The following is a 16,333-nucleotide window of genomic DNA, read 5'->3' on the forward strand; positions in this document are numbered from 1 at the left end:
TGGGACTACAAGCATGCACCACTATGCCTGGCAAATTTTTGTATTTTTTGTAGAGACAGGGTTTCGCCATGTTGCCCAGGCTGGTCTTGGACTTCTGGGCTCAGTTGATATGCCTGCCTCCGCCTCCCCAAGTACTGGGATTATAAGTGTGAGTCACAGTGCACAGCCCATATTTCTGTTAAATTGGTTATATTGTTCTGTTTCTAAATTCTTGAGCTGAATGCATAACAAAATTCAACTTATTTCCATTCTTTTCTGTTTGATAGTAAAAGTCTTTAATGTTTCTTTCTTGCAGATTTGAGCTTTGGCAGAATTCTTTAGGCATTGATACATGTTTCAAGGCATGGTATAATTGCTATTCTGATTTTCTGTTTGACAGAATAATTATTTATATTTTAATAAGTATTCTCTTTACCCTTACTTTCAAAGCATTATATAATTACTATTGTGATTTTCCCTTTGAATAATTAATTATAAGCATTTTATACAGTGGTAGATTTTTTCTTTGTAACATTTATACTGTGTTGTTATTTTCCAGTTTTATTACATTTTGGTATGTTTTGGAGTATTTATTGACATTTTCTTGGGTCTTAGCATTTGACCAAGTTTGGTAATTTCAGTAGGTGCTAGATAATAAGGTAGAGTGTTTGTCTGTAAGGGGAGTAAGATCTACTATTAAGTCAACTTTATTAATAGAATTATTCAGTACTTCTGGTTTTTGTTTATTTTTAACATGGATCGCCATTTTCTGTTCCTCTTAGAAATTCTTATTGGTTTGTTTCACACATTTTGATATGATTTTTATGTTCATGACTGATATCTTTATTATAGATTCTTTCACTAGTAACAAATGGCTTGTTTTAGCCTGTTTAATACCTTTGCCTTGAATTATATGTTGAAAGTAATATTGTCTTCTTGATTTATTTGTGCTTGCATTTGCATGATATGCCTTTGTCTACTTTTTTCCTTCTTGAAAGCTATCTGAATAATATTGCTATAAATGTACTCTAGGAGACAGCATGTATTGACAGCCTTTCTGGAAAACTTTTATTTTTGATTAGATAAGTTATCCAACTTACATCATTCTTATTTGTGATATGATTTTCCTTTTATTTATTTATTTATTTATTTATTTATTTATTTATTTATGAATGAGACAGAATCTTGCTGTGTCGCCCAGGCTGGAGTATAGTGGCGTGATCTTGGCTCACTGCAACCTCGGCCTCCCGGTTTTAAGCGATTCTTGTGCCTTAGCCTCCCGAGTAGCTGGGCTACAGGCGTGAGCCACCACGTCTGGCCTCTTCTTTTCTTTCTTTTTTTTCTTTTTTTTTGATACGGTCTAGCTCTGTTGCCCAGGCTGGAGTTCAGTGGTGCAACCATGGCTCACTGCAGCCTTGACATTCCAGGCTCAAGCAATCCTCCTACCTCAGCTCCCAAGTAGCTGGGACCACAGTTATGCAGATCACTTAATTTTTTCATTTTGCAAATTTTTGTAAAGACAAGGTGTCACTATATTGCCCAGGCTGGTCTTGAACTCCTGGCCTCAAGGGATCCTCCCACCTCAGCTTCTCAAAGTGCTGGGATTACAGGTGTGAGCCACTGTTCCTGGTCTGCTTTTTCCCTTTTTAATGCTACTTTGCTGTGTCTTTTGTTTTCTTTTTGTTACACAGATTTTCTTTTCCAGTGAGTCAGATAGTATAGATTTTGTTTTCTTTTCTACAAGTGATCACATTTATAAAAGACAAATTCTATTTGAGTGTGTATTTCTTTTTTCACCAGTGTTAAGACTGAAATATTGTTAACTTTTCCCTGAAGAGATAAGTTAGCATTCCTTTTATTTACAAAACTCCCTTTTATTTCTTCCCCTCTCTCTCCTCTTAGGTTATTGGTTTAGTATGGCATTATATTACCAGTTTCTTATTTTTAACATGTGTTATCTCTTCAAAGAGCTCACTCTTATATTGATTTATAGAAACCTTGGTAGCAATGATTTAACCTTGGGTACATGTTTTAATAGTTTCAGTGCTTATTGACAGTCTTTTCAAACCACATTCTCTATTATTTCTCTATCTCTATTTCTCTCTCTGTAGGGTGATTTGCCTGCTCCTCAGGGAGGCAATGGGATACTTTCTGAGTCCATGATGATCTGAGAATGTCTTTTGTTGCCTTCACATGTGAATGAGAGCTTGATTGAAGATAAAATTGTTGGGTCATAAACTTTTGTTCTTGGAATTCTAGAAGTATTTCATATTGACATTGGGAACTGGAAGCTTTGAAAGAAGAGTTAGAAGAAGGTGTGATTTTCTTTTTTTTTTAAAATCCTGGCCAGGTGCAGTGGCTCATGCCTGTAATCCCTGCACTTTGGGAGGCTTAGGTGGGCAGATCACCTGAGGCCAGGATCAAATGGCATAACACCAAAATTACAAAATTAGCCGGCGGTGGGGCGGGTGGTGGCGGTGGTGTGTGCCTGTAGTTCCAGCTACTTGGGAATCTTAGGCACAAGAATTGCTTGAACACGGGAGGCGGAGGTTGCAGTGAGCCAAGATCACACCACTGCACTCCAGCCTGGGTGATAGAGCGAGACTGTCTCAAATAAATAAATAAAATATAAAAAATTCTATGTAAGCTATTTGATTTTCAGCTTATGTATCATGAAGGCTTCTTTAGCCATAAAATTTAAGACATTAATCATTTATTAATGTACCTGGCAAATGTTTATTGACCACCTATTATGTGTCTGATGTTTTTTAGGCATTGAGAATTCGATAGTGACACAGAAGTCTCTTCCTTCATGAAACCTCTGTCTGGGTAGTGGGCAGATGGAAATGTTCATGTTTTGCACTAAGTTTTCCAAGTACCCTGTGAGTTGCTGTTGTTGTTGTTGTTGTTTTGAGACTGAGTCTTATTTTGTCACCCAGGCTGGAGTGCAGTGGTGTGATATTGGCTCACTGCAACCTTCACCTCCTGGGCTCAAGAGATTTTCGTGCCTCAGCCTCCCGAGTGGCTGGGATTACAGGTGTGTGTCACCACACCCAGATAATTTTTGTATTTTTAGTAGAGACAGGGTTTCACCATGTTGGCCAGACTGATCTCAAACTCCTGACATCAAGTGATCCACTCATCTTGGCCTCGCAAAGTGCTGGGATTACAGGCATGAGCCACCTTGCCCAGCCCCCTGTGAGTTTTTTGGTCTTTAGAATTTGGCTTAACTATATATTAGGAACATTTTCTTTTATTACATCTCTGATTATTGCTTTTTTAAGAAAAGTTTGTTTTTTGCTCTTCAAATATCCCTATGTGGAATTGCTTGTTCGTCCACATGGGTTTCCCATTTTCTCCTTTTTATTGTCCATGTCTTTTTCCTCTGCCTTCTTTGAATATATAACAAGCTTGTTCTCTATGTGCACTTACGCAAATATGCATTTTTGCATTGACATTTCCTATCTTTACCATTTCCAATGCACTTTAAATTCTGCTGTTGCACTTTCATTTCCTTTTCTTTGGGTCTCATCTAGTTCCCTTTTTATTTTTGCTTCTCTTTACCAGTTTCCTCTCTGCTGTCACGTTCTCTTATTATCTCATCCTTTATCTCTTGTTTGAATCTATTTTAAAAAATTTTATTTACCATACAAAACAGATGCTAATTTTACCATTGCTCAATATTTTCTTGTTTATAAATATGCTTGTTCTTTGCCTCCCGAGCACAATCTTCCTTTCCTTCCCTCTCCTTCTTTGTAGAATCGTTTGCAGTTTTTTTTTCTACCCTTCTGGATTATTTATCCTTAGAAGATAAAAATTCAGTCTAGGTCTGATATTTCCCTCATAATAAAATGGATGGCCTTCCCTTTGATCTTCCTTTCCATTGGATAATGTTAGTATGTTTATATCAGATCTCAGTATGAATGGATTTTCTGCTGGTTGGGTGATCCAGTGTCCTTTGGGCAGCAGCTGTGAGAAAGCCCACCACCCTGTGCTTTGTTTCTGAGCATTTTGCTATGATTGGTGAAGTTGTTGGCTTTGGGCCTGGCTTCTTTATGGCATTACAGCCTACCAAGGCAGGAAAGAGGCAAGCCCTTTCTGTTAACCCAGCCTCTCTGCCAGATGGTACCTTCAGGTCCTGAGGCCTCTACGTCGAAGTCCTTCCCTGTTACTAATCTACAGTGGGCTACAGAAGGGCTATTATTATTATTATTATTACTATTATTATTATTAGCAGTAGCAATAGTAGTATATATACTATTATTTTTAATATATACCTGATTGCCTATCAGAATTGCCTGGTGAGGTTAGGGATGTGGTGGTTCATGCCTGTAATCCCAGCACTTTGGGAGACTGAGGCAGGTGGATGGCTTGAGTCCAGGAGTTTGAAACCAGCCTGGGGACATGGTGAAACCCTATTTCTACAAAAGAAACCCCCCAAATTAGCTGGGCTTGGTGGTGTATGCCTGTAGTCCTAGCTACTCAGGAGGCTGAGGTGGGAGGATTGCTTGAGCCCAGGAGGTGGAGGTTGCAGTGTAGTCAGGGTGACAGAGTGAGACCCTGTTTAAAAAAAGAGAGAGAGAGAAGAAGAACTGTCAGGTGAACTCTTAAAAAAATACAGATGTCAAAGCATTACTTCAAATCTGCAGATGTCTGGGTGATTCTGAGGTGCAGTTTGGGAACCACTGGGCTAAATGGCTCCAGATAGAGCATGGGTCATTGATTTGTCCTGTGACCTGTCTTGATTTTTCCATGGGCTCTAGTTCTCCTCCAGTTCTTTCTTTTGAAACTTTGGGACTACATTCCTTTGCTTGGAAGCCAGGTTGCACAGTAGGTCTTAGGGTCTTTCTTTAGCCCGGGCTCTTCCATACTGTGCTAAGCTGAAATGTCTTCATGTTTCCGCCTTGTGTATGGCAACCGACCCTTCTTTCCAACCCAGATGCAAATTTTGACCCATTTTTACTTATTCTCCATCACTTCTGTCAGGCTTGGGCGTGGGAAGTGGGAGCCAGATGCCTTTGTTCACATTGCCATCTTCCCCTGAATTCAGACGATAATGACTATCTTATGTGAAAATCATATTGAGATATGAACTGTGCAGACAGTACTTCTGCTTCTGTTCTGCCTGTACAGAGACAAAAGCTTTATGTGGTATTTCTTACATACATGCATTTCTTACATGCAGACACTTGGTGTTCCTCAAAATCGCATGCATACATGTGACCATTTTCATTTCTGATGTCCTTATGAAATCTGTTAAATAAAAATTGTGAAGACAAAGGAGAGCACATATGATAGGTCTTCAAATTCTCTCTCATAACCATCTTTCTACACTTTCCAATTATAGGCAGGAATATTTTCCCCAGCTAGTTGCCTTGTGCTGAATATGTCAGTGATATTGAAAATGCTGTGGACAATTCTGATCTTGACTAAAATAATTTATTGTTCTCATTCTTAGGTAGCAGAAACTCCCACAGGAGAAATACACATTAAAGGTAGTTATAAAATAGCTTCTCTTTGGTAGACATTTACACCTTTCCCATTGGTAGAAAAAGTACAGTCTTGTTCGTTAGGAAATTTACTTTTTCTTGAAAATCACTGATGTTATTCCTGACTCTGTTATTTCTTTAATTCATTAGTAACAAATCTATCCTTTTAGACTACATTAAGAAAATAGAACATTGTAAGAATGAATTAGACTACAGGAGGTATGAAATGACATTTTTTCTGTACAATGGTTAAAACAAGTCTGCTTTCTGATTATTTTATTGCCTTAGTACTCAGCTGAGTAGCTCTTGAAATACTGTGTGCTGTGAAAGCAAATTTCCTCTTGCTTGGTCATCTACTTTCTGGTTATTTTCTAGGTTGGAAAGCACTTGCTCTGAGAGTTTAAATCTATAGCCTTTGATTTTTATTTGCCACTTTCCTTATTCTCAGACTTCCTGGCTACTGCTATGCTTACCTTCATGACATTTTACTACGGACAATCCAAGTGACAGGATTAACTTTCTAAAAATATCACAGCTTTCTTTATTATTTTATGGCAATTATTAAATGTTTCATTTGCTTATCTAAGCGGCCTGTGACATAAGAAAAGCAAGCTGAATTACTTGCTTTTACAAACAGGAAGACTGAGGTTCAGTGACTTAGCTAAGGTAATTACAATTGAGAAGTTGGAGAGCCAGGACTTGAAGATAAGTCCATTGATGCCAGATTTAATATTATTCCTCTTAAACACCCAATTGGCTCTCTTAAGGTGTCAGAGCTTCACTTGCATTCAGCAGTGATGCATTTTGCTAATTTGGTGCAAACTATAAGTTTCTCTCTTGTCTTTTAGAAGATGATCTCTTAGAAGATGATGGAATATTCAATATTTCAATATTTAATGAAACTTGTTTGCAACTGAACAGGCATTCTAGGAAAGTTGGATCAGAACACATGTACCAAGTAAGGAGATCTCTTATGCTGTCTATTAAAGAATTGTGTCATTTAAAACTTTGGGTGATCTCCAAGTAAGTATCCAAAGTATTTAAAAATGAATGAACTTCTAGACAGTTTGTGATTTTTGTTTCTAGAGATGGATGTGAGATGTGAGATGGATGTAAATGAGGAACTAACTTGAAGCAAGATACTATATTTGGTGACTTGCTATCATTTTCTGTGCCTGGCATTTCAAGCTTATATTTTATTTTAATGCATTAAATAATACAGCTTATTTTGCTATCAGATTCACATTTGGGCATGGAATGTGTGTGTGTGGTTTTTTTTTAGACTGAGTTTCACTCTTGTTGTGCAGGCTGGAGTGCAGTGGCGTGATCTTGGCTCACTGCAATCTCTGCCTCCTGGGTTCAAGCGATTCTCTTGTGTCAGCCTTCCTGAGTAGCTGGGATTGTAGGCATGCGCCACCATACCTGGCTAATTTTGTGTTTTTAGTAGAGACGGGGTTTCTCCATGTTGGTCAGGCTGGTCTTGAACTCCCGACCTCAGATGATCTGCCCGCCTGGGCATGGAATTTTAAGGAACTCATTGGATGGCTATTGGTCCTCATTTAACTTGATATTTTCTTAAACATCATGAGTAAAATGATAAGTAAATTCAGGCAGGAACTGAGATTTATTTTTGTGTCATTTTTAGTGCCTAGCAAGTCATCTGGTGGACAGTAAATTCAGTAAGTATTACATAAAAATTTTTTTTTTTTTTTTTTTTTTTGAGAGGGAGTCTTGCTCTGTCGCCCAGGCTGAAGTGCAGTGGCGCCATCTTGGCTCACTGCAAGCTCCGCCTCCCGGGTTCACACCATTCTCCTGCCTCAGCCTCCCGAGTAGCTGGGACTACAGGTGCCCGCCACCACGCCCAGCTAATTTTTTGTATTTTTTAGTAGAGACGGGGTTTCACTGTGTTAGCCAGGATGGTCTCGATCTCCTGACCTCGTGATCTACCCGCCTCGGCCTCCCAGAGTGCTGGGATTACAGGCGTGAGCCACCACACCTGGCCAAAAAAAATTTTTTTTTTTTTGAGATGGAGTCTTGCTCTGTTACCCAGGTTGGAGTGCAGTGGGGCAATCTTGGCTCACTGTGACCTCCACCTTCCAAATTCAAGCGACTCTTGTGCCTCAGCCTCTCAAGTAGCTGGGATTACAGGTGTGCACCACTATGCCCTGCTGATTTTTGTATTTTTAGTAGACACATCGTGTCACCATATTGGCTAGGCTGGTCTCGAACTCCTGACCTCAAGTGATCCATCCACCTCGGCCTCCCGAGGTGCTTGGATTACAGGTGTGAGCCACTGCGCCCAGGTCAAAATTAATTAATTTATTCTATTTACCAAAAGGATATCACGTATTAGGACCCGGAAGTTTCCAATTCAAGCTAATAGAATATATAGGTAAACAGGCAACTACAATATGGTATAATGAGTGCTTTGACAAAAAGTAAATTAATAATGGAATAATAAGAGTAAATAAGTATAAAAAGAGAGATTTTATTTGTAAGTGTGTGTGGTTCCAGGTACAATTTTTTTGTTTTTTTTGAGATGGAGTCTTTCTCTGTCATCCAGGCTGAAGTGCAGTGGTGTGATCTTGGCTCACTGCAACCTCCCTCTCCCAGGTTCAAGAAATTCTCCTGCCTCAGCCTCCCTAGTAGCTGGAATTCCAGGCATGCGCCACCATGCCCAGCTAATGTTTGTAGTTTTAGTAGAGATGGGGTTTTGTCATGTTGGCCAGGCTGGTCTCGAACTCCTGACCTCAAGTGATCCAGCTGCCTTGGCCTCCCAAAGTGCTGGGATTACAGATGTGAGCCACTTGCCAGGCCCAGGTACAATTTTTTTAACCAGAAGCAAAGACTGTTATACTGAGTCATAGAAAATAAGTAGGAATTGACCGGGCGCAATGGCTCACGCCTGTAATCCCAGCACCTTGGGAGGCTGAGACAGGTGGATCACGAGATCAGGAGATGGAGACCATCCTGGCTAACACAGTGAAACCCCATCTCTACTAAAAATACAAAAAATTAGCCAGGCGTGGTGGCAGGCACCTGTAGTCCCAGCTACTCGGGAGGCTGAGGCAGGAGAATGGCATGAACTTGGGAGGTGGAGCCTGCGGTGAGCCAAGATCGTGCCACACTGCACTCCAGCCTGAGCGACAGAGCGAGACTCTGTCTCAAAAAAAAAAAAAAAAAAAAGTTAAAGGTTAATTTGTGTGACATGTGAAACACTCTTAAATTGACTGGAAAAAAGTCAATATTTAAAAGTGTTTTGCTAAAGAGAATAGACACATTGCCTAAACACGCATGAACACATTATGCCTCACTAGTAAGTGGTTCAAAAGAATAGGGGACTGCTAGACTGTGGGGGAACAGCTCCGACGATAGCACAGTCTAGGTTGTGGCCATGGATATGGGTGGCAGAGGTGGAGTGAAGGAAGTTCATAGCATTGAGCTCTAAGAACTCTGAGGCCAATATTTGATGGTTTACCTGTAAGGACCTTTAAGTTATCCAAGAGAATTCAAAGAGTTTGAGAGAGAAGAATCCTTATGAACCACGTGTCAGGGTCTTGGATGACTGTGGAAATTGATAGAGAAGAGTGAGGGAATAAGGACGGATTGCGGGTGGTATAGACAATGGTGCTAGCATCAGTGGCAACACTGTGCATATGTCTCCACCAGCTAATGCACACTAACTGATCAAGGGCTGATCATATTACTTATGGGACCTTCACGAAAGTTTTTTCCCTATAACTCCCTGCTGGAGCTGGCAGTGCGTAGAGGATGATTTGTGTGATATGACTCCACGGATCAAAAGCCCTTTTACTAGAGGTCTAATAGGAAGGATCCAGTGAAGTACCATGGCATTTGCTTTGAATGCATAATCTGGGGTGGTCCCCATATGTTTTTGTTTTTTTTCCCCTCCATGGGCAGGGTTAAGGAACCCATCTAGTTTAAGTACACTGTTCTATGAGGCTTGTCCATGGATTTCTTACAATGAAAAGAAATTAAAAGAATTTTGGCTGGATGCAGTGGCTCACACCTATATTCCCAGCACTTTGGGAGGCTGAGGTGGGAGGATTGCTTGAGGCCAAGAGTTCGAGACCAGCCTGGGCAACAAAGTAAGATTCTGTCTCTACAAATAAATTGTAAAAATAATTATCCAATAATTACTTAGGTGTGGTGGCGCGTGCCTGTAGTTCCAACTATTCGGGAAGCTGAGGATCACTTCAGTCCAGAAGTTTGAGATTGCTGTGAACTAAGATTGTACCACTGCACTCCAGCCTGGGTGACAGAACCAGCCTCTGTCTCAGAAAAGAGAGAGAGAGAGAGAGAGAGAACTATTCAGAAGGGAAGGAGAAAAAAAAATTTTGCCCATTAGCTCCAATGTAATCTCTTTCATTTGGGTGATAATCAAGGGATTATTTTAGAATAGACTAACATTTTCTTCATCTGAGATGTAGTTAATGCATTTTAAGCTTGGTCCTATATCTGATTGTGAGGACAGGTAAGGTAGCTTTGTAAAGTCCTTCTTCAGGTTAGCTTGCTACTGTCTTAAAAATAATTATAAGTAGGCAAGGATAAATAAAAGGAACTTTCTTGCTTTAACTCCATTTTGCTAATAGTCTAGGCACCTGTTAGCCAACGGAAAATTTAATGCAACACTTTCTTTTAATCTCATGCAGTTTACCGTTCTGGGTCAGAGGTGGTATCTGGATAACTTTTGTCACGCAACATCGTTTAACTTCACAACGTGGGAGCGAGCGCCTGTAGTGTGTTTGGATCTGTACCCTGCGACTGATTATACAGTGAACGTGACCCTGCTGGGATCTCCTAAGGGGCACTCGGTGCAAATAACAATAGCAACTCCCCCAGCAGGTGGGTGTAGATGTCTCTCTTTCTTGTGCCTCAGGACAAATTGCCTATGTGAATTGAGCTATGCAGTGTGTGGGAGGGGGCATAAGAGTGCTAGTCTGGGAGTCAAGAGACAGGGGTTCCAGGTCTAACAAACTTTGTTAGCTGTGTCTGGGGTTCAGGATGCCTGAACCTTACCACTTATCCCCTTCCCTGCAGGGTACTGGCTCGTAGAGGGCACAGACCAAGGGTGAACTGATTTATTCAGAGCTCCCTGGAAGTCCTAAATTGAGAATTTTGTAAAGCATTTTGTCTCTCACCCCAAATTTAAGACAACTGAACCCTAAGGGTATTCATTATTGGCAACTAGAACCAACTTCTGGGAGACAGAAACGTGGGTCCCACTGTGTCAGGCACTGGCAGGCAAAATGGCCTCAGGACTGGGCCATGTATAAGCACATTAACTTGATATAGAGAACAGAGGCCTGATTAAGGTCAGGCTGCTTAGAAATTCTTCCCTTGCAGCCTTTTGAGGAAGCCACCTAGGTGCCAACTGTATTAACTCCACAGCTCCCCCTAGTGGGATGGCTGTAGTGCAGCCATCACTACTATTTCTTTTGTTCTTTAATCCTGTGAGTTTATCAGACAAATTTATGGGCAACCAGAAGAGGCTGCCCCTTTGAAGGAAAACAGCAGAAGAGGGTAGGTCCTGCTGCTACCTCCCTGAGGCCTCTCTGTGATATTCACCACTGCTTTTGTGGGTCAGGGTGGGCAGTTTGGCCTTTGCATTTAGAAGACTCTGGGCCAGGTGTGGTAGCTCATGATTGTAATCCCAGCACTTTGGGAGGCTGAGGCGGGCGGATCACCTGAGGTCGGGAGTTCGAGACTAGCCTGGCTAACATGATGAAACCCTGATTCTACTAAAAATACAAAAAATTAGCCAGGTGTGGTGGTGTGTGCCTGTAACCCCAGATACTCGGGAGACTGAGGCAGGAGAATCACTTGAATCCAGGAGGCGGAGGTTGCAGTGAGCTGAGATTGTGCCACTGCACTCCAACTTGGGCAACAAGAGCAAAACTCCATCTCAAAAAAAAAAAAAAAAAAAGACTCTGAAATGTGTTAGACTCTCATGAGGGCCACATAGCACTTGAGGCTGAAACTTCATTTTTTTTTTTTTTTTTGAGATGGCGTCTCGCTCTGTCACCCAAGCTGGAGTGCCGGGTGCCATCTTGGCTCACTGCAACCTCCATCTCCTGGGCTTAAGCGATCCTCCTGCCTCAGCCTCCCGAGTAGCTGGGACTACAGGTGCATACCACCATGCCCAGCTAATTTTTGTATTTTTAGTAGATACATGGTTTCACCATGTTGGCCAGGCTGGTCTCGAACTCCTGACCTCAGGTGAGGTCTCCCAATTCAGCCTCCCAAAGTGCTGGGATTACAGGTGTGAGCCACCGTGTCCGGCTTCAGTTTTTATCCTATTTTTCATATCAGATTGAGCCTAGCACCTTGTCCTGTCTGTATCAGCAGAGTTTGCACAAGGAGCACCTCATGACAACATAAACCTACCCCCCCAACACATTTTCAGCTGCATAGTAATGCTCGCAAATTGAATATGAATTCCCTCCAATTATTCAATTCTTAGAGAAATAAAAATCTATAAATAAAATCTGGCTGGGTATAGTGGCTCACGTCTGTAATTCCAGCACTATGGGAGGCTGAGGCGGGTGGATTGCTTGAGCTCAGGAGTTTGAGACCAGCCTAGGAAACATAGTGAAACCCTGTCTCTATAAACAATACAAAAATTAGCTGGGTGTGGTGGCACACACCTGTGGTCCCAGCTACTTGGGAGGCTGAGGTGGGAGGATCTCTTGAGCCTGGGAGGTTGAGGCTGCAGTGAGCTGAGATTGCGCCACTGCACTTCAGCCTGGGCAACAGAGCAAGATCGCCTCAGATACAGAAATAAAGAATAAATAAAATCCACCTCTCCTTGTAAAATAAACTAATATGTAAAGGCATGAAGTCCCCAATTTTTTCTATCCTACATCTTTTCTGCTGAATCTCAGCCAGAGTGTCCTGCTGAATGGAGAGTGTGTTCTAGCTGTTGAAACCAAGGAATCTTGTTTTGTAATAGATGCTACTCCTTTGGTGTACAGGGGAGTGGCAAATGCTGAGGTTTTGAAGCAGGCACATCCTTGGCATATTCTAGGAATGTCATGGAAACCAGTATGGCTGGAGCAGAGAGCTGGGGACAGTAGTGAGAGATGAGGTCTAAACTCTAGCATGAGTATAATAAATGAGAGGCCCTTGGTGTTAAGTTCAGAAAGAAGCCTGTTGTTATCTTCTCCTTTGCCTCCCTAAATTACTAGTAGTAAGTAGAATGTAGCATGCCATAGTTCACCCTCTGTAGGTTACCAAGCAGTTTGGAGTTTACCACGTGTCAATTTAAACGTAGATTGGGAAATGTCTTCTTATCAGGGTAGTTGGATTCATTTTGTACTCTCCTTGAAAATTTTAGACATTTGCAGTGGTGGCTCTGGGTCTTTCTTGATGCCCGTTCCAGGGATTTAGAACCTTTCCATTTTCATTGCTCCCTTGAGCCCTATTTCAACCGAAGCTTCACCATTGCTGAAGATCTTTATCTGTTTAGTGAAAGAGCCTCCCTTCTTTCTGGGCAGGACACCCCATATTTATCTGAGGAAACTCTTCAAGTGAGATACATTGTCTTGCATGCTTCCTTTCCTGTCTCCATTTCTCACTCTTTTCTCTGAATTTCTATAAACCCAGAAAGATTCCCTAAATTGTTTTAGTTCTGGACTCCACAGGGTCCTATTATTGAATGTCTGCCTGTGAGTCCTACTTCCTGGTTAGGAGATTTTCCCTTTTGTCTCCCATGGGGAATTACCCTCAGCTGATCTGTGAGCTGCTGTTGGGTTTCCAGAACCTGAACTTTCACTGGTCTGATGAGGTCCAGGAAATCCCCTGGACTAGTGGCATTTCACCCAAGCCCTAGCTTCTTGGAATTGAATTTCCAAGACTTAAATGGTCGGTGCTTCTTTAATGGGAACTGAAACACTTCTTCTTGTTCCCGCTTCCTTTTCTGTATAAGAGATAAGCCTGCAATGTTCAAGGTCCCTCTGAGAACATTCTTACTTAGCAGGTCCTGCTCAGGTCTAAGCCTTTACCCTTCCATCTAAGTTGTTTCTGTTCCTTCTTTATTGCCAGGTAGGACTCATACCTTTTCTAGGTCTTAGTATTTTCCTTCTCTATATTTGCTTTTTGTTTTCAGACTTAGATTTTTGTTCTCCTCACATATTACTTTGGAATCTGCCTCTGAGGTCTCTGTAGAGAAAGAATGATGTCACAGAGCTCTGGACCTGCCGCAAACATCCAGTGTTAAAATACCTTCTTCCACCGGGCATGGTGGCTCACGCCTGTAATCCCAGCACTTTGGGAGCCCGAGGCGGGCAGATCACGAGGTCAGGAGATCGAGACTGTCTTGGCGAATGGTGAAACCCGGTCTCTACTAAAAATACAAAAAATTAGCTGGGCGTGGTGGTGGGCGCCTGTAGTCCCAGCTTCTAGGGAGGCTGAGGCAGGAGAATGGCGTGAACCCGGGAGGCGGAGCTTGCAGTGAGCCGAGATTGCGCCCCTGCACTCCAGCCTGGATGACAGAGCAAGACTCCGTCTAAAAAAAAAAAAAAAAAAAAAAAAAAAAAAAAAAAAAACCTTCCCACTTTCATTTTCACTAGGAGGCATTTCTTTCTATCAGTTCAGCCTAAACCCCAGCCTGGGCTTGATCAATTGTCGTTCTCCCTGGACATTGTTTAATACAGCTCTATTTCTCAGGCAGATGTCCTTATAGCCGCTGCAATACCTGTTGCCTCATCTACAAAAACAATGCCACCTTGAAACTCACTTAGTGATGCTTGAAGAATTCTACACTGATCATTCTGTTTTTAAACATGTTCACATTTCTCTAGCTTTGGAGTATCACAGTTCCAGTTATTAAGGAAGAAACGAAGAGTTCTCATTAATGCCTATTCTCGTTCCCCTATTTAAAACTTTTCCTTGTCATATTTTTCTAACTGAGCCAATATGATTTCAAATTTTCTTCTTAGTGTTATTTCCTCCACTTGATTTCATTCTCCCTAATCTTATCCTTTCTCCCTAAATCTTATCCTATCTGTGAGAACAAAACCTGTTTTGGAAACTGATTTCATTCTTTTTTCAGAGATGGGGAAAATCTCATTTCTAGGAACAGAGTTCTAGGTATACACTTTTTGTTATTTCTTTTTAGCATTTGAGTTTGTAATAATTCCACTGGACTTTTTTTCTACTTTAACTCCCAAACAATTTCTTATCTAGAATCCCCAGTCTGAGTTTCTGTGAAACAGATCATCTAGGGCCATTTAAAAGACCTTGGTGTGGGAGTGAACTCAGCCTGTGGAGAAGCCATGGATCCAATCTTCCTGCGGTTCTCTCCTTAGCCCTGGATGAAATTCCAAACGATATAAAGAGAAACGGAATTTTGGCAAGCTAATCTAGTGTTGTCTACTAATATCTAGCTCCCCAAAATGCTCTTTAAAACCTCCCACTGTTGCTCCCTCTGTGCATATTAAACTTTAGCAAATATAGCAATTACCTGGAGAGCTTATGAAAACACAGGTTCCTGGGCCACATCCCAGAGGTTCTGATTCAGTAGGCCTTTGGAGAGGGGAGCAAATTTTCATTTCTAGCAAGCTTTCAGGCCTTGCTGATATTGTCAGTCTACATTTTGAGTTGCCTTGCTCTAACCACATAAACCTTAGCTACTCCTGGGCAATATCAAAGCTCTTGCAGGCAGAGACATAATAAGAAAAGAAAGACTAAAAGAAAAAAGTGGAAGCTAAAATAATTCCATCTGCTCCTGCCTAAAAACCCAGTGTCTTAGAGCTTTGTCTGATTTGCAAAGTTTTCCTGGTAATCAGATATCTACCTACCTCATCTGTTCCTGAATTCCAGTTGCAGAGATTAGGAGCTCTCATCTTCCCTCATGGTGCCTTACTCCCCTGTGGCAGCTCTTATCTTCATACTCAAGACCCCAATGAGTATATCTGCCTTTTGCAGGGAGATACTGAATCTTATCTCTCCTTTCCATATGAGATTGCACAGGACAAACAGATAGATAAATGACAAATATCAACTTTATTGATCTGGGCAAGTTTCCAGGAACTCTCTCTCCAACACTGAATTTCAGGTAAAAGCTATATTGAAGGATGAGGTTTAGCTGTTGTGGCCAAGTAGAACTTCCTACTTACTTTCCCCATGGAAATATGGGCAGGTGGCTCTGGAAGGGAGCCTTGCCTGGCTTACCCACCCAGTCTCAGGCTGAAAAGCAGAGGAAAGGGTGGTGGCAGACACTGGTTACTTACCTCTTGAAGACCGGAGATACCCAGAGTCCCCCTTGTACCTGTGCACAGGCGGGTACCAGAGAGCAAGTCTGCATTTTGTTTGGGTGGCGACCTGTAATATATGAACTTATTACTTGGAAATGTGACTCAAGGAATGGCAGTCTCCTACCAGTTAGGTTACGTATATACTGTTCTTTCCTTGAGGATTAACATATGGGGAATAAGGAGAAGCCAAAATTGTCTTTTCCTTTATGGAACTGGAAAGACAGGTAAATAGCAACCTTTGATACACTCAAGCAAGGTCACTGATCTCTGTAATTATCTTGAACAGGAAAGGTCCATTATAGTTGTAGGAGTCTATGTTAGGAAAGCAATTTAAATTACTTTTAGGTTCCTTCAAATTCATTTGTTTTGAAGGAAAAATTTGTCCAAATTTCTTGGTTGATTTACCATCATTATTTTATTTATTGATCAAATTTCATGTTCTTATGGACATAGATACTTTATTCATATACTAAGAGCATGACTTCTTTGGTTATTATTTATGTTGTCTTTCTTCTGTTTTATGGTTTCTTTCAATTTTGTTTATGATGTTTTTGACATATAAAAGTTTCAGATTGCCATACAGTCAAA

The 16,333-nt window shown here is 41.3% G+C and overlaps 1 protein-coding gene and 1 long non-coding RNA gene across 13 annotated transcripts in view; one reads left to right on the plus strand and one right to left on the minus strand.

Annotated features, from left to right (window-relative positions):
* The window catches only part of SUSD1 (sushi domain containing 1), a 140,420-nt gene that overhangs the window by 66,680 nt on the left and 57,407 nt on the right, over positions 1-16,333 (plus strand). For 7 of the 12 annotated variants that reach the window (XM_005581060.5, XM_005581064.5, XM_005581066.5 and 4 more), the window contains 2 exons: positions 6,317-6,426; positions 10,142-10,334. The exons of 1 other annotated variant lie outside the window; for it this stretch is intronic. In XM_005581060.5, the coding sequence (XP_005581117.3) occupies positions 6,317-6,426; positions 10,142-10,334 (303 nt within the window). Of the gene's footprint in view, positions 1-2,090; positions 2,295-5,437; positions 5,475-6,316; positions 6,427-10,141; positions 10,335-16,333 lie in introns of those variants that run through there. 4 more of the 12 variants (XR_012424465.1, XR_012424466.1, XR_012424468.1 and 1 more) reach the window with 3 other exon arrangements.
* The window catches only part of LOC135967390 (uncharacterized), a 29,951-nt gene continuing 28,205 nt past the window's right edge, over positions 14,588-16,333 (minus strand). Inside the window, exon 3 of the long non-coding RNA XR_010581470.2 lies at positions 14,588-15,812. This is a non-coding gene — a long non-coding RNA (uncharacterized lncRNA). The remainder of the gene's footprint in view (positions 15,813-16,333) is intronic.

The sequence above is a fragment of the Macaca fascicularis genome, chromosome 15 (assembly GCF_037993035.2).
Source record: "Macaca fascicularis isolate 582-1 chromosome 15, T2T-MFA8v1.1".
NCBI lineage: Eukaryota > Metazoa > Chordata > Mammalia > Primates > Cercopithecidae > Macaca > Macaca fascicularis.